At 47.6% G+C, this 27,428-nt stretch overlaps 1 protein-coding gene across 10 annotated transcripts in view; it reads left to right on the top strand.

Annotated features, from left to right (window-relative positions):
- STYK1 (serine/threonine/tyrosine kinase 1) overlaps positions 1-27,428 on the top strand; it is a 43,755-nt gene that overhangs the window by 3,140 nt on the left and 13,187 nt on the right. For 5 of the 10 annotated variants that reach the window (XM_077346342.1, XM_077346343.1, XM_077346341.1 and 2 more), the window contains 9 exons: positions 3,209-3,266; positions 11,242-11,352; positions 13,698-13,841; positions 15,006-15,272; positions 18,512-18,693; positions 23,716-23,799; positions 24,243-24,451; positions 24,678-24,718; positions 27,295-27,391. In XM_077346342.1, the coding sequence (XP_077202457.1) occupies positions 11,286-11,352; positions 13,698-13,841; positions 15,006-15,272; positions 18,512-18,693; positions 23,716-23,799; positions 24,243-24,451; positions 24,678-24,718; positions 27,295-27,391 (1,091 nt within the window). In that variant the 5' untranslated portion in view covers positions 3,209-3,266; positions 11,242-11,285. The remainder of the gene's footprint in view (positions 1-3,208; positions 3,267-11,241; positions 11,353-13,697; positions 13,842-15,005; positions 15,273-18,511; positions 18,694-23,715; positions 23,800-24,242; positions 24,452-24,677; positions 24,719-27,294; positions 27,392-27,428) is intronic. The other 5 variants (XM_077346344.1, XM_077346349.1, XM_077346346.1 and 2 more) reach the window with 3 other exon arrangements.

Genomic DNA, 27,428 nt, shown 5'->3' with positions numbered 1-27,428 from the left:
GCCCTCCATCGCTCCCAGCATTAGGCTCTACTCCAGGGAGTCCTTCCTTCTCATGAGGTGGCCAAAGTATTTGAGTTTCATCTTCAGGATCTGGCCTTCTAAGGAGCAGTCAGGGCTGATCTCTAGGACTGACCGGTTTGTTCGCCTTGCAGTCCAAGGGACTCGCAAGAGTCTTCTCCAGCACCAGAGTTCAAAAGCCTCAATTCTTTGACGCTTGGCCTTCCTTATGGTCCAACTTTCGCAGCCATACATTCAACTGAGAATACCATAGCCTTGATTAAACACACTTTTGTTGGCAGGGTGATGTCTCTGCTTTTTAGGATGCTGCCTAGATTTGCCATAGCTTTCCTCCCCAGGAGCAAGCATCTTTTAATTTCTTTGCTGCAGTCCCCATCTGCAGTGATCTTGGAGCCCAGGAAAATAAAATCTGTCACTACCTCCATTTCTTCCCCATCTATTTGCCAGGAATTCAGAGGGCCGGATGCCATGATCTTTGTTTTCTTGATGTTGAGTTTCAAGCCAACTTTTGCACTCCCCTCTTTCACCCGCATCAAAAGGCTCTTTAGTTCCTCTTCACTTTCTGCCATTAGAGTGGTATCATCTGCATATCTGAGGTTGTTGATATTTCTCCCTGCAGTCTTGATCCCAATTTATGACTCCTCTAATCCTGCCTTTCTCATGATGATGAGTGTATGTTCATACAAAACCCTTGTAGTGTTCAAAATTGAAAGCTGACAAACGATTTCCTAAACGTGTAAGTGCTGTGAGCAAATTACAAACCAAAATCTCGTTTTGTTTTTTAAACAGTTAAAGAGACCAAGAATTTTGAGCTAAACGTTTCAAAAGCATGCTCAATTTACTGGTTTCCCCTAAGCATGAGCAGATGCTGGTTGAAGAGATGGACCACTGTAAACCTCTGGGTGATTTGTGTGTGGGGGTGGATCAGGGCTTTTCAGATTCTGTGCTGCTGTTGTGTAGGAAAAGATATTTTGGAGTCAGATCAGCCCTGAACAGGGAATTCTGTGCTATTGCATCATCGATGCTGAAACTTGTATGTATCGAGAGCCATGGATTGAAAACTATTTGATTATCTCTTAAATTGTAGCTAGTAAAGAATTAAAATAAACTGGATTGGCCCTTGCTCCCTTAATGAATGCAAATGTTAGCACTGAATTTCCTAAAGTTGCCAGTCCCTTCTAAAGTTCATTTGGCATAATGTTTTCTTGAATGGTCGTAACTGTTCTGAGCAAGGAGCTGTACATCAGAGCCTCACTTCCGTCTAAAGGTGAATTTGCACATTCCATTTCACTGAGATTAGAGATCTCTGCCATTCCTCTGTGCTTAATACCTCTATAAATGCATGAAATAAAGCTACCACAACGCTAAAAGTTTCCAATACCTCTTCACCGTGTGCGATTACATTTATGCAAATACTAACGATGAAAAAAAATTTAACTAGAGAAGGTTGTGAGAGAAGCTTGTTTATCCTCTGTATGATGTCTCGTTATTTTAGATACACAGCAAATATAATTATTCTGTTTTGACTGGGTTTTATTCTTCTCATTTCAGAATGACGTGTTTTGGGTTAATGTTTGATCACTTTTAATCTACAGTGTAAAAAGATTAATACACAATTTACAGTGTGTTGCTGAAGTTAAGCTAATCGCAGTTCTTTTTTTACCTGGCCCCACCTCCTGCGGCAGACATTTTACGGCAGCCATTTTTGTGGCTACACCCACCATGCCGTGTCAGAATTCCAAATGTGTCCACACTCAAAGAGATTGGGGACCCCTGGCCTAAACGCATGTTTCAATGGTTGTTTTGATGGAGTGACTCCTTGCACCGGTCTTTAAGTGCATCCTCATGTATACATATCTATGACCGACTGTGCACAGCGGCAGCCACACCGGGCTGCCACCATTCCGTTGCAGTGGGGTGGGATGCCCCGCCATTCCCCGTGTACGCATGGGTATGCCATCTGCCCTGCCATCATGGCTGCGCGCGCCCTCCTCCCACAGTGGGGAAGGGGGAACGCCCCGTTCAGCTCTGCAGCTCCACAGAGCTAACTGGGGTGAGAGATGTCCTTGCAGGGACGCCATAGGTCGGGGGAGGAGCTGGGCCAAGGGCCAGAGGCCCAGTTCCTCTGGTTATGCACGAGGCCAGCCTGACCTAGCCCTCTCTGGCTCCTGCTGCAGCTCCAGGAATCTGTGTTCATTACCGCGGGCCTTCTGAGGGCCTGACTCAGGCCAGGGCTCGGCAGCACCTGGGATGGCAGTGAAGTCGGGCCTAATCAGGGATTTGCTGCCAGCTCAGGCAGTCCACCCCACACATAATTGGTCTATGGAATTATTCTTATTCCAGTGGGCTACCCACTCAGTATAATGCAGGTTTGGCCAAACTGTGGCTCTCCAGATGTCCATGGACTACAATTCCCATGAGTCCCTCCTGGCAGGGGCTCATAGAATGTGATTTTAGCTTTGTTGGGGGTTCCCAGGTTGGAATCCCCCCTCGGTCATGTAACTCTGTTGGGTGTCCACAGGCCAGTCACTCTGGCATACTTTAAATTCTCCCCCGCCATCACCACCACCATGCTGTCAGTTTCACACAATGGACCCAATTAAGGTTTATCCAACGGGCATCCTACAAAGTATAAATAAGGAGAAAAAACAGAAACTTTGGAAGCAGATAAGGAACGATGCTGAGAGTCCGCTGGGTAACTGCAGACACGGCAGTTTCAGTCCGTAGCCGGCACATTTTGGAAGCTGGATAATTATTTATTATTTAGACATCAATGTGCGCAGCACTTTAATTAATAACTGAAATAATAAATGCGGGTCCCTGCATCAGTGGTCTTCAGCCATATCTAATTCTCAGGATAGCTGCAACCACATTGTGACCAACTCTTTCTTTCTTTCTTTCTTTCTTTCTTTCTTTCTTTCTTTCTTTCTTTCTTTCTTTCTTTCTTTCTTTCTTTCTTTCTTGCAAGGCTCTGGGTCCATTAACTGCAGAAACAGAAAGTTAGGAAGCAAAGCAGAAGGCATTCAGAGTGGTGGGTGAAGCTTTTCTTGCTCAATCTCTGCTTCTCCAGCTGCTTGTTAAACCTCTGCCCCAACCCCCAGGTATTTTTATGGCCAATTGTGCAAGAAGCAGGTCACTGGCTATTTAATTGTATGTATTTCCTTGACGTATTCCCGACTTCTCTCCCCAGAGGGACCTGAAGTGGTTTGTATCGTCCTCCTGTGTTACCCTGACAACAACCCTGTGAGGTAAGTAGGGCGGATGTCCTCCAGATAAGGCTGCCAACCTCCAGGTGGGGCCTGGAGATCTCCTGGAATTTCCCCAGATGTCCAGTTCTCCTGGAGAAAATGGCCGTTGAGAAAGTAGACTGTTGGGCATTGTAGCTCACGGAAGTCCTTCCCCTCCTCAACCCCCATCTTCCCACTTCTCCAGGAATATACCAGACCAGCGTTGGCAATCCCTGCTCAGGTCATTATGACTGAGAGGGCCTGAGTGGCCCACGAAATCAGGCAGCTATGCAGAGTCTTTGTGGAGACAGGCAGATACTGCTTTTTCTGGCTTGGCTTTGCATCTTTCATTTGTTCATGTCTCCCATTTGTGCCTGTGTATAATCAGGTGACCACTGACCTGGATAGCCCAGACTAGGCAATCTCAACAGGTCTCAGAAGTTAACCAAGAGGGTCCCTGGTTAATGTTTTGATGGGAGACCCCAAGGAAGTCCAGGGTCACGATGGAGAGACCGGCAATAGCAGACATCTCTTGTGGGGAAAGCCCTATGCAGGGTTGGCCAAATTGTGGCTTTCCAGATGTCTATGGACTACAGTTCCCATGAGCTCTTGCCAGGCTGACAGGGGTTCACGGGAATTTTACTCCATGGAAAGCCACAATTTGGTCAACCCTGCCCTGTGGAGTTGCCCTAAGTTGGCTGTGACTTGATGGCACTTCACACACACACTTATTTGTGCATAGGCATGGATTTCCGCCTGTGGAACCGTTGGTCTGTGAGTACTAGTGGGCTTTGTTGTGATGAAAGTTGTTTTATTTAACCGGTTTGCTTACAGAGCGCGTTCCAAAGTTCCCAAACAATCTATTGTTGATTTATCTTGTTTGACTTTGCACTGTTTACTGATACTGGAGCCACTCCCTGAGAGTGGCCAAGAGGTATTTCAGAGGCTCCTTCCTCGTGCAGATGGGATTTCAGCCCCGGAATTTTTATTTGGTTGTCTGTTCTGTCCAAATGGTGGTCTGCCTGAATGTTAAACATTTCATGTCTACAGGTGGGTCACTGTGCGGGCCTGAAGCAACAGAACAAACTCGTAGTCCAGTGGCATCTTTACAACCCACAAAGTTGAATTTGGGTTTGAAGCTGTCATGTGCATGCACACAATGAAGTGCACATGTACATGACAACTTATACCTGGAGCTCAGCTTTGTTGGTTTTAAGGGCGGTGGGCTGGACTCAGACTTTTTTTTAAATTAGATTTTTATGCCGCCTCCCATACAGCTCAGGGCGGTTCACATAAACCATTGCAGGGGTAGCACCTAGAACAGTCTAACAAATAACACAGTCATAAATAACATATCAACCATCTAACTGGGGCTTCAGATAAACAATAACAAAGACAAGCCCCCCGAGAGGTCAGCTGCTTCAGGTCATGGAGGGGGTGTCTGAGAGGGGGACCAGCAGATGTGATCGGGTTGGTCGGTCTCAAGCAAATGCTCCCTTTTGCAGGCCCTGTGGAATTGTGGGAGTTCAGGCAGGGCCCTGATCCCTTCAGGGAGCGCATTCCACCAGGTGGGGGCAGGACAGAAAAAGCTCTGGCTCTTGTTGAGGACCGACACACTTATTTGGGGCCAGGGATCACCAGCCGGTGATCTATTGATCTATATAATTTCTACATTTCATTAACAAGTTGAGATACTAATTGCAAACTCTTTCATGGGTATTTGTGAATTAGTTTACTCTGCCTATTTATAAATAATTGGTTTCTGAGTCATTTGGTGAGAACGTTCATCCCGGCTGCACTTTTGTACCTTTCAACGTTTCAAATACGGAAACGGGGACCCTCCCGTGTGCTTTGCAACATGTTAGTTCCCCCACCGAGCATCATGCTTGAGTCCCCTGACGCATTGCTGGAGTGTCTTTGCCACCTGTTACAGTCATTAACTCCGTAATAGTTTTTCCCGGCGTTGACTTCCAAAGCAGCCGCGTTAGCGATTGTCTCATTAAAAACATGCGCACACATTTAACATTTAAGAACGCTTAATCTCGCAGTGGGGCAGCTCGTGCTTGGAGAATAATGGCAGCTCAAAGCTCTCTGCAGCATTTACTATCTGGACAGACAGATAGCGGGAAGGGACGCTGGCATTTACGTGCAGCTGCAAAGGCAGATTTATGCCGGCAAGCCAGGCTTGGAGCACTTTGATATATATGTTTTGAGAGGTATTTCCTGCAGCAGAAGCAGAAACTGGGGACAACAATGGCGATAGTGACTTATCAGGCACAGGTTCTGGTAAAGAGTGTAGGACTTTTGAAATGCTGGTCAATCCTTGCAGAATAACTCCTTTGTAGCACCATATTTAATTTTATGGCACTCTTGAGGGCAAAGTCCATGTGCTTGTTAAATCTGTGAGTTAAGGAACACGGAGTCATTGGAATCATTCAGTGATCTCAGCTCATAGTACCTCTGAGCTGGAAAAAAAACCAATATATACAAGTCAGGACAAAGGAACTTCTCACGGTTGCAGGTGATTGGCTAACCGATGGGTTTAAAGTGATTAGATCCCTAGTGGAGCTGGCTGCAGACAGTCCAATCAGGGAGGGCGATTGCCTTTGAAGCTACGGGCTCCTGCGGGGAGACCAGCCAGGCACGAGCCAATCAGTGGCATGGGATTACTATCCTGTCTCTGACCCCAAGCTCTGGCCCTCAACAGATCCACATACACAACAATGCTTGTGCTTTCTGTGGCTCCACTGCAGACATCCTACACACATATAAAACCGCTCTTTTTGCTTTGGCTGCAAGGAAAATAAGGGCCAACATTGTTAAGGCAAGCTCTTAACACTCTTGCACTTTGTACTCATGTATGCTGCTTCAGTTCTTTGGTCTTAAATTTTATATTTTTATACAGTTCTTTTATTCTATTTTACTGTTCATAAAATTGTATTTTATATTTTGTAAAGGCCTATGGCTATATACAAATAAATGTATCACTGTCACTATCACAAGAAGCTTCGATAGAGAGCCGGCTTGGTGTAGTGGTTAGGAGAGGCAGCCTCTAATCTGGAGAGACACGTTTGATTCCTTACTTCTTCCCCACATGCAGCCAGTTGGGTAATTTTGGCCCGATCACTTTTTCTCTCAGAGCTCTCTCAGCCCCACCTCCCTCACAGGGTGTCTGTTGTGGGGGGTGGAAGGGAAGGTGATTGACAGCCACTTGAAGACTTCTTTGAGTAGGAAAGGGGGCATAGAAGAACCAACTCTTCTTCTTGAGAGGAGAGTGTGATAGGATTGCCAACCTCCAGGTGGGACCAGGAGTTCTCCTGATTTCCAGACAAGAGACATCAGTTCCTCTGGAGAAAATGCTTGTTTTGGAGGGTGGATTCTGTAGCCCTTCTGAGATCCCTTCCCAGGCTCCAGATAGTTCCTCAGTCAGACCTGGCAACCCTAGAGGATGAGGATCTGGACTACATGAAGTTTCACTGCAAACTACAGTTAAGAGGTCTAGGTTGGGAAATACCTGAAGATTGGGGGTGGAACCTGAGGAGGATGGCGTTTGAGAGGGACCTCAGCAAGGTACAATGTAATATAGTCCATCGTCCAAAGTAGTGACATACTCCAGGGGAGCAGATCTCGATTGTCTGGAGACCGGCTGTAATTCCAAGAGATCTCTGGCCACTTCCAGGAAGTTTGCCACTGAAGGAGAACCGGTCTGCATTGCAGGCATGCTTTGTCTTTGGAATAAAAGAGGACGTCGCTTATTGACTCTACTAGTGTGGTGTGTTTGTCAGCTTCCTTTATGGTTTGCTTCCCACAACCCTGATCCGTTGTCTTCTCTGTTCAGGAAGTTGGCAATCTAATAGGATTGGTTGGTTATCTAATAGGATGGTCAGGTCTCGCCCGGCTGCCAATGGGCTATGGGAGGTGTGGTGGCCAGATCCTGGGTGGGAAACTGGAGGATGGAGTCTGGGGAGGACAGGGACCTCAGTGGGGTACGGTGCCATTACAGTCCAAGCTCCAAAGCATCCATGTTCTCATAGTCTAGAGATAAGCAGTAACACCAGGGGGGCTGGCAGCCCCATGGCAGTGTTTTGGAGAGGAAAACAAAGGAGGAAGTGAGTTGCATACCTCAACTGGGGTTATCAACTCTGGGTTGGAGAATCCCTGGAGAACTGTGGGCGAAACCGGGGGAAGGCAGAACTTGGGAAAGGGTAAAATGCCACAGATTCCATCTCCAGGGCAGTTGTTTTCTCCAGGGAAACTGGAGATCAGTGGGAATTCAGGGAGATTCCAGATCCTACTTGATAATCCTGCTATCAACAGTCTCAGAAAGTGCAAGTAAACGGTCAAAAAGATTATACCTTGGTGGCCTCTTCTGTTTCAGTGTAGTCTTAAAACCATTAGCAATGGGGAATCGTAGCACTTAATGAGCCTTTGTCGTAAATGTTTTTTCTGGGCTTAACTATTCAGTAGTCATTAAATGACAATAACCTGGCAGCCATTTTGCTCCCTGCATGGCTCCCACAATGGCCCTCTTGCATGTCCATTGCCTTTGCGCCTGCTTACAGCGTCTGGCTAACTGCTGTAGCCTGCCAACTGCTGGGTGGAGCCTGGACATCTCTTAGAATTCCATCTCCAGGCGACAGAGATCCATTCCCCTGGAGAAAATAGCCACTTTGGAGGGTGGACTGTATGGGCCCCTCCCCAAGCCTCACACTCCCCTGGCTTCCCCCACAAATCTCCAGCACAAGGAGTTGGCAACCTGTGGGAATTAAAATACCTCACGAGGTGAACATTTGCTTCGACCCAACAAGGACCCTCTTGTCCTCTGCATTGCGTCCTCTTGGACTTCACCTACGGCCCCAGATGTCAGGAGCCTGAAGGTCCAGGTGCACATTTTCCTTAGGAAGGTGTATATTTTCCTTAGAACACGTCGAAGGAGTTGACCCAACGCCTAAATGGCAGTTTCACAGGTAGGGTGAGGCCTTTTCCACATGTCTTGAGAAAAGACTGAAAGCTTTATTCCCCCGCACACGCCCCCAGCAAAGTGAAAATGGTTATTAATAAGTAGCCACACTATCATACGTTGTCACTGATTGGGAAACCTACAGTGAGGGCAACTTTCACCCAGGGCTGAAAAATCTTCTTTAAAAGTCCTCTTGAGTTCAAGAAAGCTGTGCAGAGCTTACTTGTTTCATGTGAAATGTACACGGGGGGGGGGGGGGGATTGTGTGGAATAGCCATGCCGTGTTGTTGCCGCGTTAGTTTTGCACCAATGCTATCCTTGTGTGAGATGAATACCAAAAAATACGGCATATAAGCCACAGGATGACCTAATATGTTCTTTAGGCCTGGAGGCCTCTGCTTTTCCAGCCTCAGTGCAGAGTTGCCAATCTTCAGGTGAAGCCTGGAGATCTCCTGTAATCATAGAATCATAGAGTTAGCAGGGATCTCCAGTGTCATCTAGTCCAACCCCCTGCTCAACGCAGGATATTAAAACTGATTTCCAAGCCTCAAAGAAAAATGGCTGTATTAGAGGAGGGATTCTATGGCATGCTACCCCACTAAAGATGCCAGCCTCCAGGTGGGACCTTGGGAGTCCCTGGAATTCTAGTTCATCTCCAGGTGATCAGTTCCCCTGGAGAAAAGGGCTGCTTGGGAGGGTGGGCTCCACAGCATTATACTTCACTGAGGTCCCTCCCTGCCCCAAATCCTGCCCACTCCCGGCTCTACCCCCAAAGTCTCCAGGTATTTCCCTACCCAGAGTTGGCAAACCTACCTTAATGCCTGCCTGACATAGGAGCCAGTGTATGCATATGAAAAGGAGCCCTAAAGAAAGTTATGCTCTTCTAGGAACACTGGATGGTGTAGTGCAGCAGCCCTCGATCTTTTTAAGGCTGGGGACCGCTAGCAGGGGTGGAAGGGAAAGGGTGGCCCAGTCATATCAGGGCTCCCTCAGCTTCCCCTCCCTCACAGTGGGGAGAGGAAGGGAAAGCGATTGTAAGCCGCTTTGAGACTCCTTCGGGCAGAGAAAAGCAGTATATAAGAACCAACTCTTCTTCTTCTGTTCTGACGGAGCAGGAATCTCAGGGCTCTTTCAGCCTTGCTTCTGTCACAGGGTGTCTGTTGTGGGGAGAGAAAAGGGAAGGAGATAGTAAGCCACTTTGAGACTCCTTTGAACAGAGAAAAGCAGCATATAAGAACCAACTCTTCTTCTTTACTAGAAGGGCGTCACACTAACAGAAGAGGTGGGAAATGTCAAAACGCTCCCTCTGAGTTCCAAAGGAAGAAAAAATACACCATGACCATCACCCCATCTTCTTCTGACCCATCTATACAGCTTTGGTCCCTATCAAAGGACAAAGGACAAGATAAAGACTTCAGAAGGCATCAAAACCTTTGTCCAATTTATTCGGAGTATTTATCTTAAAGAACAAACATGAAATAAAGATCAGATATTAGTAAATTGCACACATTCAACTTTCCAAGTTATGCAACCTGTTGCTTCATAGGTCATAATAAAATATGTAACAGCAACAGTTTATATATCTTTGCAATGCTTGAATAGACTGCAGCAGGGGTAATCAAACTGCGGCCCTCCAGATGTCCATGGACTACAATTCCTGGGAATTGTAGTCCATGGACATCTGGAGGGCCGCAGTTTGACTACCCCTGGACTACAGCTCCGAATTCTGGATTCCTAGCAGCTGCTTGCTTTTCACTGGCCTGAAATCAAGGGCAGTTTCCCAACTGAAGGTGGGAGAGTCGACGTCTTGTGATCCATTCTCCTGCATAAAAAAAAGAAAGAAATTAAAGCAGCAGCCATAGGGAGAGGGATCCCTTGGGGTCTGGGCACTGGGAAGAGGAATAGAGTTTGAAGGCATGACTTCCTTTCTCCTTAATTTGTAGGAGCTGTTCATGCTGTAGAACTCATATGCAGAAAAATAAGTGTTACAGTTTGACCATCTATTTTGCATTGCAATCCAAAACACATCCGTTGCTATAAACAGCCCTGCTCAGATAGCGACAGAATGCAAGTCTTTTTTTCTAAGTGCAAATTATTTTATTTCCGTGTCATTACCAACTAAGAAAATGGAAACGGCTATGTAGGTTAGTAAGAGACATTAACGGCTTATTTTTAACCTACGTGTTTTAATAGCAAAGTAATTAAAGCAGGGCGACCAGCTGATCGTTATGGGTCATATCCTGGCAGATCCGTTCTACGAATGGCAAAATAGAAAGTCTTTTGCTGATGCAAACTGCCCATTTATTGTCAGGATATCTCTGTATCGGGGGAAGGCTTGTACTGGGTAAACCCACATGGGTGTTTGTGTTCCAACCCTGTTGGTGTAATGCAGGGTCAGTCTGGTCCTTGAAGCCACACAGATGGTGGCCCTCTGATAAAGAGCATGTCTGAACATAGGGTTGGGAAGTAGAGGAGAAGAAGAGCTGGTGTTTTGTACCCTGCCTTTTACTACCTGAAGGAGGTTCAAAGCAGCTTACAATCACGTTCCCTTCCTCTCCCTACAACAGATACCCTGTGAGGGAGGGGAGAGTGAGAGAGCTCCGAAAGAACTGTGAGGGGCTCAAGGTCACCCAGGAGTGGGGAATCAAACCCAGTTCTGCAGTTTAGAGGCTGCCACTCTTAACCACTACACCAAGCTGGAGATTTGGGGAGATGGAGACCAGGGAGTGTGGAATCGGGGAGAAGAATGACTGGGGCTCCTGGGAAGTGTAGTTCATGGACATCTGGAAGGCCACAGTTTGGCCACCCCTGCCACGGAGTCTGCCCTTCATAGCAGCCATTTTCTCTAGGAAACTGGTCATCTGGGGATCAGTTGTAATGGCAGGAATTCTCCAGTTGCCACCTATTAATTCAGCTAAGGAAAAATCCTCAAGTTGGCCCTCTGCTGCCCTATGCGTGATTTTTATTTATTCATTTGTATTTATTTGCTTGGTTATAAGCCATCTAACTTTTATGACATTCTCCCTATCCCTACAGCAGATAACAACCGCTGATGAAGGGGAGATCACACTGGGCTGATCATGTCCGAAAAAATCAGGAGGTTATCGCGGATACTGCTGGAATGTCAGAGCAACGACAAACTGTGCAGTAAGGATGGAGGACACATTATATATGGGGACCTCTTTCATGCTGAGAGAGAAATAATTAATATTTTATAGGTGATGTTTCTCTGGCATGGCCAGGATTGGCTCTAGCGCCTGCCCTTAACATGATTTTACTAGTTCGTGTCTCATTTTCTGCCTCATTTGTTCCAGCTCTGTTCCACACACAGTTCCAAATACCGCTGAATGTAAAGGGAACACCATTCAGTTGGTTCAATTACCAAAAAAAACTTGATCATAGATATGGGGGAGAAGAAAACAAACTGGGAGGAAAAGCTATCTAAAGTTTAACTCAATGTAAAGCAACAAGTAATTGCAAACTCAAGCCAAGTGTTACAGTTTGATCATAATTCCAGTGACAGTTTCACCATAATTAGCCCAACCTTTTTCAAATCTAACATTTAAGTAGTAAGATTAATGTGAGAAGCTGTGTTGGTCTGAAGCAGCAGAACAAAGTTTTAGTCCAGTGACACCTTTAATTTTGTTTATTTGAGAAGTAAGACATATTGCAAATTTTAACTCAAGCGCATTTCGAATCAATGGGTCTATCGGTGATGACAGCATGTAGCAAAAATACACCAAGTTTAAAAACATTAAGCTTAAAAGCATTCACATTCGGCTTTCTGTGCAAGTAAACAGAAGATAATTATAGCTAAAACCTCAGATGAACAAACAAGTTAAATGATTTTAAAAATAAGATTAACTTGGGACTCGCCAAAATGAGATTCTGCAAAAGGTTGAGTTTTTCCCCTCCACAGACTTAGGACGGTGAACAATATACATTAAACAGTACATTTACGTCGCAGTTGGAACAATTCTAAAATCAATTCTAAAGTTTGATGGTTAGGAGTGTGGACTTTTAATCTGGCGAGCCGGGTTCGATTCTGCACTCCCCCACATGCAGCCAGCGGGGTGACCTTGGGCTAGTCACAGCACTGATAAAACTGTTCTAACCAAGCAGTGATATCAGGGCTCTCTCAGCCTCACCTGCCTCATAGGGTGTCTGTTGTGGGGAGAGGAAAGGGAAGGCGACTGGAAGCCACTTTGAGACTCCTTTCGGTAGAGAAAAGTGGCATATAAGAACCAACTCTTCTTCTAAAAATTCTGTAAAAACCAGAACCCTTTGTGGGGGAGCAATACAGGAGGGAGGCCCATTAGATGTTGATGCTCAATGTTTTACCAGCCTCAGCCATAGGCCTGGAGGAAATGCCCTGTTTTACAGGCCCTTTGGAACTCCAACAGGGCCCTGATGTTTTCTGGGAGCTCATTCCACCAGGCAGGAGCCAAGACCAAGAAAGCCCTGGCTCTGGTCAAGGCCAGCCGAATTTCTCTGGGGCTGGGGCTGTGTTGGCTGAGCGCAAGCCTCTTCTGGGGACGTGTTTGGAGAGGGGAGGCGGTTCCATAGGTATGAAGGGCCCAGGCTGCATTCAGTTGTCTATTGTGACCGTGGAATGTACCATGAAGTTACAACCAACTTAGGGTCACCCCATAGGGCAAGGAAGGCCAAATCGTGGTTCTCCAGATGTCCATGGACTACAATTCCCATGAAACCCTCCCAGCAACATGCTGCTGTGGTAGCTACCTATTTTTTTAACATGAGTAGTCAAAATATAAATATCCATGGAAGGACTAAGTGAACATTACATAATACAGAACCACCAGTTGTGGAATCGGAGACATTTGATCAATGTTTGATGGCAGACCTTTAGTCAACAATGACATCTCGTTAAAAGGAATTTTCTGCCATTGGTAGTTCTGTATTATATAACGTTTACCTAGCCCTTCCATGGATATTTGCGTATTCACTGCTCAAGTTTTAGAAAAAGATAGCTACCACTGCATTACTGCATTCTCGCAGAGTTCTCTTTTTTTTCTTAGCCACATGCTGCTGCTGGCAGGGGTTCATGGGAATTGTAGTCAGCCACGGTTTGGGCAGCCCTGCCATAGGGTTTTCCAAGGGAAGAGTCATTCAGAAGTGGTTTGCCATTGCCTGCCTCTGCGAAAGGACTCTGTGGACTTCCTTGAGGGTCTCCCATCCAAGGACTAAGCAGGGCCAACCCTGCTTGGCTTGTGACATCTGACCAGATCGGGCTAGCCTGGGCCATCCAGGTCAGAACAAGAGTTGCCTATACTGCAGGTCTAACTAAAATGCCATTTCCCACCCACCCCTCGTCCCCTTGACAAGGCGGCTAGAAACGCTGCAGGTAAGAGTGGATTGAAGACACAAATAGCAAGGGGAAGAAATAACTCTGAGCTGCAAGAAAAGCCGCCTGTGATCAGAGGAGCATGAACTATTCTAACTCCTTCCTCCTTTGCTGCTTCCCTTGCCAGTCGTCCGGGAGAATCAGGCTGAAGTCATCGTCATCCCAGCCCTCCTAGTGGGCGTATTTGTCATTGTCTTAAGCGTCATACTGTGGCTCTATTACCGCAACTGGAGGATAAAGCAGCAGGCCGTTTTGGAATCGAAAGCAAAAGGTAAGGACAGCTGAGGTGCAGGGCTGCCAAGTCGCTTGGCCTCAAGATCCCAGATTTGAGAAGTGGAGAAAGGGAGACATGGTACAAACTAGGGGAAACGGGGGTGGGCCGAGGGTGGTTCTATTGGGTCAGCAGGATGAACCTGGCTCAGCCTGGTACTTTGGGATTATAGCTGGAGAATACCTGCAGATTTGTGGGGTGGAGCCTGGGGAGGGCCGGCCTTGGGGAGGGGAGGGACCTCAAGAGGGTACAAGGCTGTAGAGTCCACCCTCTGAAGCAGCCATTTTCTCCAGAGGAACTGGTCTGTGTTGTCCCCAGGCCCCATCTGGAGGTCAACTGTAGATTACAGTTTGATGGCCACAGGCAGAACATCTAACAGGAGGAGAAGAAAGAGAGCTGGGTTCTGTACCCCACTTTTCACTACTCAAAGGAGTCTCAAAGTAGGTTACAAACACATCTCCCTTCCTTTCCCCACAGCAGACAACCTGTGAGGTGAGTGGGACTGAGAGAGCTCTGATAGAACTGCTCTGTGAGAAGAGCTGTGTGAGAACCATGACTGGTCTAAGGTCACCCAGCTGGCAGCAGGTGGAGAAGGAGTGGAGAATCAAGCCCAGTTCTCCAGATTAGAGCCTGCCAGTCTTTAACCACTACACTACTCTGGCTCTCAAGGGGAAAGTAGCCCGCCCACCTCAAATCTGACATTTTAGTCGTTCTCTTTGCGTCTTGAAACTTCATATTAAACCCCACTCTGGTGAGAGGCTTGGACACCTGCCACTTCCACCTGTGGGGGCCTGCCAGGGACACCCTCACCTCAGCGCTGTGACTCCCCTTATTGCAGGACACCTCCTTTAACCCAAGTCTTCCAATTGTGGGGTCCATTTAGGGTCATCCGGCAGGCATCTGGGGCCGTTTCATTGTGCCTGTCTTGCAGGTTTAGGCTGGGGGAAACCGTATTATCCAGGCAACACGATCCTGTTGGATGGGCCCATCTTCTTGCTAAGCCAACCATCAGTATCTAGCTGTGGACAATCTCCAGTTTCAAGAAGGGAATCTTCAGCATTAATTGACTCACGGTTGTCCCATTGCTGTGGGTTAGAAGAGACCACTAGCACTAAAACGTGAGCCCCCTGCTTCCACTTCATTCCTTTATTGTTTGACTGACAGCTGCGGTCCCACTGTCAGAAGATGAGAAAAGCCAAAGGAAAGCCCCCCAACCAGAAGACGCCTCCATGCCGCTGTGCGAGATGACCATGGACTGCTTGCTGCGAACGGCAGCCTTGACCTTGAAAGAAATGGAGATACCACGAGAGAAAATCTCCCCGGAGTCACTGGAGTTTATTCGGAACGGCAGCTTTGGTGGAATCTACAGAGCCGAACTGGGCACCACCAGTCCTGGGAAAACTCAGCCGGTCATCTTGAAGGCATTACAAGGTAATGTCCATGGCCAGAACCGTTCTAACACTTTATATTTCCCATATAGTCCCTGGCCTTTGATTGGCAAAAGTCATTGGCTAAAAACGCAGTCGAGTGATACGCCCTACAACTGGGTAAAGCAGGGGTCCCCAGTAGCACCAGGGCACCCACCAACCCCTTTCGTGGTGCCTGACAAGAGTTTTTAGAAAGTAGGCAGGTGGGGCTTTTTCCCAGCAAAGCTGCTGATTGGCCATTGGAGATTTGATTGATTGGTTTTTTTAAAGGTTGCTTTAGCAGCAGCTGCCCCCCAGAAAGATGGATCTTCACAAAAGGCGAACTATTGTTTGGTGACTGGCTGCCCCTCCTGTAGACATTTTGTGCCTGGGCCCATGATGCTCCAGAAGTTCCCACAGTCTGAGGCGTCATAGTGAGGGGCAGTGGGGGTTCCCTGGTATATGGAAATAACGGGGTATTCCTTGCAGCCTCTATGAAGCTAGGCAGTTCTATGCCTTGCTGTTATGAATGAATCTCTTTCCTGCCCTTAGTGGAGCTTCTGGGGGGGGGGTTTCCCTCCCACTCTACTATGGAATTGTTTCCCTTCTCTTTTTTTGTTACAAGAAATAGCTGCTTAGATGGCAGAGCAGTTTTGTTTGAAGAGAAGAAAACACAAGAAGGAAAGAACTGCCTGTTTCTCTCTGATGGCACTTAAGGGGCACTCTCTGCTCTGGTGAAAATGCCTCAGAGATTCAGTCCTTAAGCACGCTGCAGCAAGAGGGTGCAATCTGGGTTACTTATGCTGTTCTACAGCTTGCATTTCTGCCACTGCAGGGCCCAGAATCAATGGATTTGTAGTGCTCTGTGGTGGCCGGCCATACCAAAATCGTCAGGGTATTTTGTCCCATATCTGCCTAATACCCGTTTTAAATGAGGAGCTGTTTTCTGGATTGAAACGGCAACTCAGAAGAGATGCCTCTGGGTGCATATAAGTCTGAAACCTTCTCTGGGAGTAAGATAAGGCGGGAAAAGCAACAGATTTAGCCCCGAATGAGCAAGGAAATAATTGATTGCAAGAATCTGGGGTCAGATGGACACAGGACATCCACTGGGCATAAGTATGCCTTCCCTGTGAGCAAAATCAATGTTGTACTAGGGCCCAGGGGTGGCCAAATGGTGACTCTCCCTGCCAGGAGCTAATGGGAATTGTAGTCCATGGACATCTGGAGAGCCACAGTTTGGCCACCCCTTAACTAGGCTATTGGTAGGGTCCCTGACCTGGATAGCCCAAGCTAGCCAAATCTAATCATGTCTTGGAAGCTAAGCAGGGTTGTCCCTGGCTAGTATTTGCATGGGAGATCTCCAAAGATGCAGAGGCAGGCAATGGAAAACCACCTCTGCACAGGTCTTTCGCTAAAAACAACAGGGTCACCATAGTCAGCTGTGAATTAATGGCAAAAAAACCCAAAATCCAATGACTACTGTAGGGCTTCCATGGACATTTGGAGAGCCACTGTTTGGCCACCCCTGGTATAGTGCATCGAGAGAACACATTATCCAGCAATGTACGAAAGCACAGTGAACAGTTCCATAGACCAGTGGTCCCCAACCCCCGGTCCAGGGACCGGTACCAGTCCGTTGATCAGTCGGTACTGGGCTGCGGCTCCTCCTCATCTTCCTCCCCAGCTGCTGCCTCGGGGGATGCTCTGCCACTCTGCCACTGGCTCACCTTTGGTGCTCTCCAAAGGCCACCATGGCTGGGGCTCCCCCTTGGTGTGGCACTGCACAGCTGCTGTTGGCAGCGCCTCCCAGTGGGCGTCGGGAAGTCAAGGGCGTCAGCGGGAAAGCAAGTGGAGCAGGGGCTCAGGCGGCGGCGACGTCCCTCAACAAAAGACTACCGGGGGGGGGCCCGGGCCTCAGTAAAATTGACAAGCGTTGGCCGGTCCCCAGTGATAAAAAGGTTGGGGACCACTGCCATAGACCATCTAGCCTAGGCCGGATATAACCGCATCAGCTGTGCAGAGAGATTCACCCAAGAGTCAGGGTCTCACTGACAGCTCTACCACCAAAGGTAGGGACTGCCTCCCTCTCCTGGTGGCTGAAGCCAAACAGAAGAATTAAAACCAGACTGTACAATGAAGTCTGCTGAAACCAGTAAAAGCCTGGGTTTATTTCACGAGAAGAATTATGTTTAGTCTATCAGGACTTTGCTTCTACTAGAGTTTGCTATACTAGAGAGTTTTGGATTCTCCAGGACTTTGCGAGCTGTGGCCCAGGTGATATTCAGTTTGTATTGGGACAAGCAAGAAGTTACAAGACTATAATAACAGAGGGATTAGCCACTGAAAACAGGGCTTGTTTCCGGGACCTCATTTTGGCAAACGCCAGGTAGACCAAGCATTATCGTTCCCAACCCCAGGGAAGCGCGCCTAGCCTCAACCCAGGCCAGGACCTTTTCGGTTCTGGCCCCAACCTGGTGGAATGAGCTCCCACACTCCCTGCAGGAGCTTTTGGCATTTGGCAGGGCCTGTAAAACAGAGCTCTTCTGCCAGGTCTGTGGTTGAGGCTGGGGTCGGCGAGGTAGATCCCTGGGTATGAGAAGTACATCGCTTTGACCTCCTTCCCCACCCATCTAGTAGTGGGGGTTGGGAGTGGGGTTTTCTGCCATGTTGGGATTTCTTTTTATGTCTTTTAATTGGGGTTTTAACGGGGATTTTATAATACCTGTAACCCGCCACGAGCCACTCTTGGAAGTGGCGGGGAATAAATCGAAAGAATGAATAAACAAACAAACAAACAAACAAATAAATATGCTTTTGAAGACTCACCTGGCTGAGGCCAATCACACTTCTCCGGGGCCAGAAATCACCAACAGGTTAGGATTTGAGGACTGTAGTGCTCTTCGGGGGATCTATTCAGAGAGGCAGGCCCTCAGATCCACTCCCGACCACATAAGGCCTGGAAGGCACAGACCAACACCTTTATATCAGTGGGTTGGATCCAGCGATCCCGTGGCAGGCACTAATGGTTGCAGATCATCCTTTCTGATGCCAGTAAGGATCCGAGAGTCCTTTGAGGTCCCAGTAAGATCTGCTGCTGGGGCTGAGGGGAACCCACCTGGGTTGGAAGGGTGTCGATATTATCACTGCGTTGCTTTAAAACAACTGGAGGGGGGGTTGGGGAGCCGACCAGAAGCAGAGCAATCCTGCTATTTCGGCTAAGGTCCTTATGCTCTTGTTTCTTTTGTTCCATTCTGTCTTCAGAATCTGCCACCTCTCATGAGATGAAAGACTTCCTGGAGAGGATTAAATTCCATCAGTTCCTGGGTCCTCATGAAAACATAGTGAAGTTATTAGGGTGTTCTGTCACCCAGATGCCTCTTTACATGATACTGGAGAATGCTTCTAATGGAAATCTTCTCAGCTTCCTTTGGACCTGCCGCAGGGTACGTCTCAGGAAAGAGTGACAGAATCAGACTGGACTGGCTGTCTCGCTCCTTTGCCCATTCATGCTGCTTTGCCTGTTTTTCTGCTTCAGTGACCTTGGGGAGCGATCCCACGCATATCTCCTTAGACTCTTATTGAGTGGGATTGATTCTTAGGGCATTGCACGTAGCACAGAACTGCTTATCCATACCTGTTCTCTGCAACAGATTCAGGTGGGTCGCTGTGTGCCGCTGGACTCTTGGTTTGTTCTGTTCTCCAGAATAGCTATTCTTGCTAAGTACCTTGAGGGGAGCATACCTTTCCCTGCCAGTGTGCTAGAAACAGGATGTCTCTTCCTTTTCACAGATACTTCTATTCTCCTGAAAGTTATGTGGGGATGCTAGTCCCCCAGTGGGACCTGGGGTTCCCCCAGTTTTACAGGTCATCTGTCCCCTGGGAGAAAATGGCTGAGGGTAGATTCCGTATGTATGCATGCATGCATGCATGCATGCATGCATGCATGCATGTATGTGTAAGGCAGCAGACATGCAGTCTGAAGCTCTGCCCATGAGGCTGGGAGTTCAGTCCCAGCAGCCGACTCAAGGTTGACTCAGCCTTCCATCCTTCCAAGGCCGGTAAAATGAGGACCCGGCTTGCTTGCCGGGGGGTAAACGGTAATGACTGGGGAAGGCACTGGCAAACCACCCCGTATTGAGTCTGCCATGAAAATACTGGAGGGTGTCACCCCAAGGGTCAGACATGACTTGGTGCTTGCACAGGGGATCTATATGCCACCTTTTCCCAAGGGCTCAGGGGGGCTAATAACAGTAGTTAACGTCTCACATTAAAAGCAGTTAACATTTAAATCCTATGAGCCCATCTGTTTTCATTTTCCGTTTCCTCCCAGGGGGTAGAGTGGCTAAAGTGCTGCATTGTTTTTAGTAAGTGGTTATTTTCACATGTCCCTGTTTATAGAGAGGCCTGCTATGGTTGGCATTCTGTAGGTCTCAACCGTAGGCCCAGTGAAAAAGCCCTGCCGTACAGGCCCTGGGAAACTGTTTTAGGTCCCGGAGGACCCTGATTTCCCTTGGGAGCTCATTCCACCAGGTCAGTGCCAGGGCTGAGAAAGCCCTAGCTCTGTCGGTGGCCAGTTTAATTTCTTTGGGGCCGGGGATCTCGAGCAAGTTTTGTTTGTTTAATTATTTATTTATTTGTTCTACATTTATATACCGCCCTCCCATGGTAAGCTACTCTGAGGGGCATAAGGGGGGAGGTGGTCCCACAGGTACGAAGGTAGGGCCTTGAAGGTAAGCACCACATTCTTGAACCTGATTCAGTCTTTACTGGTTGGATGTGCCTTGTCTATCTGGGACCCTGGCTGATGCATTCTGAACCAGTTGAAGTTTCCAGATCAGGTACAAGAGCATAGAGCGAGTTGCAGTAGTCTAATCTGGAGGTGACCATTGCATGGGTCACAGTGGCCAGGTTGAATGCCAGGTCCCGCTGCACTTCCTTGATGGAGAGGACCTCCTCCTTGTCTTTGGGCGTCTTCACCATCACCTGGATGAGGAGCCCCCCCATGCTGCCATCCCTGCCCCCCTCCCCATCTGCATTGGCACCACTCCAACCCCCACTGCCAGCTGAACCAGGAAAAAATGCTGATTCTGTAAACTTAGGCAGATTGCGAGTGGGTGGGCAGAAGGGACTGTGTCAGTGATCGTCTCTTGTGGCCCTTTCTTGCATGTCCAGAAAAGTGCCAATCACCGCTTTGGGATTGGGAACCAAATTTCTTCCAGGCCAGACTGGCCAGGGATTCTTATTTGGAGTGGGAGCGGGGGTAACCATCTGGCCATGACATTGAGGTCACTGTGGGCAGGCAGGTAGTTGTGAATTTCCTGCATTCTGCAGGAGGTTGGACTAGATGGCCCTGGAGGTCCCGTCCAACTCTATGATTCTATAAGGCGCTCACTGCTGCACCTGACAAAAACAATCAAAAGCCTGGCAGCCAGCATCTGTGACTTGGGCCTCCATCGATAAGGAGTCCCAGATCATACCCCCAGGTACCTGATGGGAGCCCAAAGCAGCTTGCGTGCCTTTAGTCCTCAAAACAACCTTGTGCTGTAGGTTAGGCTGAAAGAGTGTGACTGGCCCAAGGTCACCCAGCAAGTTTCCATGGCATGAGTGGGGGATTCAAACCTAGTTCTCCCAGATACTGGTCCAGCGCTCCTAACCATGACACCCAACTGGCTGTCTGATGAATCTGATGAAAGGCAATTTAGCACGAACATTGGAAGAAGGCATCCCCAAAATCCCTTCCACAGGCCAAACAGCCTTAATAATCAGCTAGGGACTGGCACAGATAGAGGAGATCTCCAGCTCCCGCCTGAAGGTTTGCAGCCCTAAGCACAGAAAACATTCCTATAAATTGGGGCAGCTGAGCCATCTTTGCTATTTTAGCACGAATTTCCTTCCTCAGCAGTTCAGAAGTCCATTATTTTCTTCATAACAATCCCAATAGTTCACTTGTCCCTCCAAGTAAGCAATTTGTTTACCCTTGTTTCTCTGTATAAAAGAGCAAGCATCTTGGGGTCCCCAACAGATCAAAGTTCCTTTTCTCCCCATCACAATTTTCAAACCAACCGAGAGCATTGTACCGTCACTTTCTGGTGTAGATGTTATGTAACAGCATGAATACTTTAGTCTCAGAAGCAGTCACCTCATGGAGCTAGGTTAGAGTTTCAAATGCTTTAGTATTGTTCAGTGACAATACAGTGCAGCGAAAAAAGAAAATTCTGATTTAAAACCTGTGCGGTAAAGAAGTAGGTCAAGCTAAACATAAACAAACCGCACTTTGTTAGAGGAACACATTGTTCCTTTGACTTCTTTACCAGCTGACAGGACTGCTGGAAGACCAAACAATATGACTATTTAATAAGCCATGGTAATTGGTTGATGTTTTATTAACTGTTCATTTATTTGATCTCTAATTTGCCTTTCATTCCTGGAAAGCCTTTATAGTTGGGCTCATCCGCATTCTCATTTTCACTGCTTGTGCTCTGGGGGATTTTTCCTTTTTCGCATGTGTTCTGCATCCTTTAGGGGTCAGTTCACAATTATGTCGCTGTCTGTCCGGCATAAAAATCTGCAGTCTAAATCTGCAAGGGAATATGGCAGATGTACCCCATTGTAATATCAAATTCACCACTAGAGGGCGAAAAACACATGTGGAAAAGAAAAACACACACAAAGTAATGACACACAAGCAACAGACATGAGAATTCATAGGGACCCTTTGTTTCCATAGGACAATACAATATATGAACACATAACACTGCTTTGTGGAGGTCTTTTGCTTCTACTTACTGCATTGTACCGATTTTTTACAAACACATTGATCAGAATCTTGTGGTTGCATCAAACTGTTCTCAGTGGAACAGGCTTCCTCGGAAGGTGGTGGGTTCTCCTTCTTTAGAGACTTTTAAACAGAGGCTGGATAGCCATCTGACGGAGAGGCTGATTCTGGGAAGGCTCAAGGGGGTGGCAGGTGACAGTAGATGAGCGAGAGGGTTGGGAGTGTCCTGCATTTTGTGCGGGGTTGGACTAGATGACCCAGGAGGACCCTTCCAACTCTATTATTCTATGATTCTAACCCCTCATATATTAGCTAAAATTAATACAGGGGTTAAAGGTAATTATTTGATTTGTAGACTTGCTGACACAAACTTTTAAGGTATGTAGTGAAGAATCAAAGAATACTGGGGAATGATTTCTCGAGCTATTTCTCAATGAATATGTAAAGAGTTACCTTTCTCCCCTAAACATTTCCTGTTGAATTATATAGACCTTCTTCCCAAATATGCCTCAGAACTTGTTTTAAATGCTATAACCTCGGCAAGCTTAGTCTTTGCTAGATGCTGAAAAGGGAACATAGCTCCAAATAAAGAGAAGTCCTAGGAGAAACTAAAGGAGCGGGCCCAGTGGACTAAACTAACTTCCATGCCGCATGGGAGAAATGAGATATCGATGGAATGTTGCTCCAACAGGGATAGTAAATCGGATTTAATAATGCCTGCATGGTTTGTTCGTAGAACATGAAGATGGACTTGAAAAGCTTTGTATCTACCTTTCTTTTTACTGAATCAAAATTTTATTTGAAAACAAAACCGTAAAACAAAAGTTACTCAAGTCTGAGCCCACTAATTTCAATGAGCTCATGCTAGAGTAACTTTGGGTAGGATTTTACGGTTAGTAAATTAAATTAAGCCCTGATCTGGATCATCCGGGCTGGCCTGATCTTGGAAACTGAGCAAGGTCAATATTTGGATGGAAGTCCACCCAAAAAGGGTCATGGCACAGAGGCAGGCAATGGCAAACCGCTTCTGAATATCTCTGGCCTTGAAAACCCTACAGCAGCACTTCCCAATCAGCATTACATGTAACCCCAGGGAGACACCAGAGCCCTGGAGGGATTTAATTTTTTAAATGCGTTTCTAAAAGACTTGAAAATTTAGCTGGGGTTTTCACCTTATTTGGGCAGGCTGACCTGCCCCTTCTCAAAATGGCCAATGTTGGGCCTGGAGGGGAGTTGGCCTGGCATTTTCTCCTTGCAGCAGGTGGGCCACGCTGCTAGGCTGCCTTGGGGCAAGAGGCTGGGTGGGATCAGGGGCCGAGGACACGCCTACCACCACAACCTGGATCTCCTTGTTCTAGCCCCCAGAACACCTGGAGTAGGACTCAGACCTTCCTCTCCTCATTCAGGAAACAATAAATTATGTTGGCAAATCTATCTTGTTTTATTCCTTTTCATATAAAGGAATATGAAAAAAGTGACATCACTTCTGGGGGGCCATGGCAGGGAAGCAGGACCTCCCGCCATCACTTCCAGGATTACTTAAAATCTGAAGACTATTTCAGGGGTTACTCAATGGTGAAAAAGGCTGTCCTACAAAGTCACCATAAGTTGACTGCTGCTTGACATCAAAATAAACTTTCACTATTGAGGGAGATGTAACAACTCTCTTCCCCCCTCCCACTTTTACTAGGATGTAGTGACTATGGATGGTTTGCCCTTTGACCTTACAGAAAGGCAAGTGTATAAAATTGGACAACAAATTGCATCAGCTCTGGTAAGTATGCTAAATGGCCCCAACCTATCCCTCGTTAGTGTCAGGAATACAAAAGTTGCACAAACTTCTCCTCTAGATTTGGTCCACAAGAGATTTGGCAAAACATTTTCATTCTTTGGTCCTTGAACTCCTTCTTGCTCATGTAATTCAGTGGGAAATTCTCTGCATTGGAGAACTGTGACAGGTTAATACGAAACCCTTTCACACCTGCCGCAAGGAAAAGGCTAGTTGAACCTCCCCCGGGTTTTTTTCTCCTGCTGGTTGATTGTGCACAGCTAAGGTTAATTTCCTTGTGGAATGCCAGTGGCTGGTGAATGCCTGTTAAGAGTGGGGGCCTCTTGACCACTGTGATAATGGCATCAGGAGGGTGCTGTAATGTAATCATTCCAAAGGGGGACAGGTATGACTGCTGCTGACAGCACGCCCTTTTGCCCATTTCCCAGGACTATCTTCAGCAAAAGAAGCTCTTCCACGGGGATGTGGCAGCCAGGAACGTCCTCATTGGCCGTGACTTTACTGCCAAGCTCTGCAAGCTGGGATTGGCCTACCAAAGCCACGCCTGCGGACCCAGCACGGTGGCACACACAGTCCCGCTCAAGTGGCAGGCTCCCGAGCGTCTCCTGAAGAAGCCGCCCAGTATCAAATCCGACGTGTACGTCTCCGGTTTTAGATTCCCCCAGTCAAAGTTCCACGGAACGATGCCTGCTTAATTTCCAACAGATGGAGACTTGGGTCTGTTTCCAATGGATAACTCCGGGGCCCAGGCTCGAATTGTGTTATTAAAGGAAGCTGCGGGGGGCCTCTTCTCTCCCCGTTGCTCTCTGTAGAAGTTGTGAGGGAACTGCTAATCCTGAGGCGTATGTTTTGTTCTCTTGCAGATGGTCTTTTGGAATCTTATTGTATGAGATGATCACATTAGGTAAGGCAAAGGAACTAAACCTGAGGCTATAATCTTTTGTTACTGTATCTCAGTCGATGTGAGATCTGCAGTTAAGGTCCCTCCTTATTATTATTATTATTTTGGAAAACTCATTAGCAGCCCAGCGAAGCTCCTTTGAAAGCTGAAAGATGGAGAGGGTGTTTTTTTATTTGTTTGTTTGTTTTTTCCTTGAATTTCTGTACCGCCATCCCATAAGGCTCAGTGCGGTATACACAAAATGTAGGATGAATATACATGGGAATCATAACAACCACCACCAGAACAGTGGGTTCCAATTGCACAACAGTATTATAGCAATTCACATTACAACAATAACCCTCTAAACATGAACCCGTAGGGAGCTCAATTTGGGTTCAGTCATGGAGGGGGTGTCTGGGGGGCCAGCAGATATTGTTTAGTCGGTCAGACCTCAACTGAATGCCTGGTGGAAGAGTTCCCTTTTAGAGGCCCTGTGGAATTTGTGGGATTTCAGAAAGGGCCCTGATCTCTTCAGGGAGCTTGTTACACCAGGTGGGGGCCAGGGTGTAAACTGCACGGAGCTTTTATTCCAACCCCAGGTCGATTCAGTCCCTGCCCTCTACACAGAATGCGATTTCCGTTTGGATTTGGGGCGATTTAAATTTTCCTTCTGCAGCAAGAAGGATTGATCCGGAGTGACCCTACCTTTATTGTGCGATATCTTGGAGTGCTTTTAATGCTCAATATATTTTAAAATCGCATTTTGAATCTGGGCTCTCCTCCGTGGTAGGGAACCCATGATTGGCCACAGATGGTCATGTGATAAGCCTGCCTTAAAGAAGAAGCCCCTAATTTCCCCCAATTTCTGTTGGATTTTTTTTTCTGCCTTCTTCGATCCTCTCCCCCCCCCTTCAAGAAAAGAAATGATTTTTTCCTCCCTCCTCTGACTTCTTGGATCCTCCCCCCTTCAAGAAAACAGAGAAAGAGTCTCCATTTGCCTTCCCCCCTCCCCTTCTGAGCCTCCCTAACCACGTGCAGAACACTTTCCTGTTTCAATGGGGGGGGGGGGGAGACTCGAGTTCAAATCGATCTGAATTCAACAGGATTGACAATGGAATAAACAAAGTAGGTGCAGACTCTGCCCAGGATAGAAAAGACGCTGACCCTAGTTGAAGACTGACATGCTGCTTTGTGGCTAGGGGTCACCAGCCAATTGGAGGTGGCGGAGCGTAGAGCTCTTTGGAGGGTGCAGGCAGAGAGGTGGTCTCTCAGATATACTGGCCAAAACCTTAAACCTGGTTGGGAATTCAACCGAGAGCCAGCGTAGTCAATGGGGGGCAGGCCAGATGTGGGCCCTCCAAGGTGTATTTGTGAGGATCCTGGCTGCAAGCATTCTGGACCAGTTGTTTTTTCCAGTTCAAGGTCAAGGGTAGGCCTGAATTAAGCCCTCTCTTCCTCTTGGGAGCTACAGTTAGCTCCCCTGTGCTATCCTTGTGTTTTTTCCATTGTTTTTACCCCATCCGACCACCATTTTGATTCTCTGTTCTTGTCCTTTTCCCCACCATAAGAAACAATGGAAGTTGGATGGGGACACCCTCTTTGGGTGCCCACAGAATTGGACTCCTGGTTCAATCTTTTTAAAACTTCGGGTTCTTTTGAGGAAAGGCTTCAGCAGCTACTCTACAAATTTGATGCCTCTACCCCAACCACCAACCACCATCCCCAACCATGAAATAAAAAGGCAAATTTTCCCATTGACTCTAATGCATTGTAAACAGAGGTTACAATGCACTCTGCACTCTGGAGAAGATCCCCAGGTCCCACTTGAAGCAGGGTTGCTAGTCTCCAGGTGAGACCAGGAGATCCCCTGGCTTTGCAGCTTATCTCCTGGTGACAGAGATCAGTCCCCCTGATCAAATGGCTGCCCTGGAGGGGGGACTCCATAGAATGGCCCTCCATTGTCATCCCCTCCCACCCCAAGGCCTAACCAATCTCGGCTCCCTCCCCAAATTCCCCAGATATTTCCCAACCTAGAGCTGGTAACCCTTGGAGCTTGGAAGCTGGCATCCTTAGATCTGACTAGGGTTGGGCACTTTGGCACCCGAAGCAGCCGGTCACTCCTGACGCAGCCAGCGCCGCACTGCAGGGGGGGGGAGATGTGGGCGTCAGTGCTCCGATGGGCGCACACATGCATGCGCCGCACCTGCATGTGTGCGCCCACGGGTGCACTGACGCCCACGCCTCCCCTTCCCCATATGTGGTGCGGCGCTGGCTGTGAAGGAAGTGACCAGCCACTTTGGGCGCTGAAGTACCCAACCCTAGATCTGACTCTAGAGGGCTGCACTTGCTCCATGCCCCATTCACAGAAAACCAGCCCCAGATCCAAACTAGCCGTTAAGTGTGATAGCAATCCGCAGTCCAACGGAGCTCTTTTAAGGTGAACAGCAACTCATGCACCATATCCTGTCTTGTGCAATATCGAGCTTGGCTCTCAGAACGATGCTATCAAGGAAACGCAGCATGAACGGTTTGATAGGAGGGAAGTTTCTCACGTCCACACCCGAATCTTCACTGTCACATTTTGTCTTCCTGCTCAGGAGCACCACCGTTTCCCGAAGTTCCCCCTTCCGATATCTTGCAGCACCTTAACAGGAGGCACATCATGAACAGGCCTTCCAGCTGTCAGCCAGCCATGTAAGAACGCTCTTTCTACAGCTTCCACTGTCTAGTT

This window comes from Paroedura picta, chromosome 7 (assembly GCF_049243985.1).
Source record: "Paroedura picta isolate Pp20150507F chromosome 7, Ppicta_v3.0, whole genome shotgun sequence".
NCBI classification, from domain to species: Eukaryota; Metazoa; Chordata; class Lepidosauria; order Squamata; family Gekkonidae; genus Paroedura; species Paroedura picta.
The sequence above is the reverse complement of the archived record's forward strand: the minus strand, read 5'-3'. Positions and strand labels throughout refer to the sequence as shown.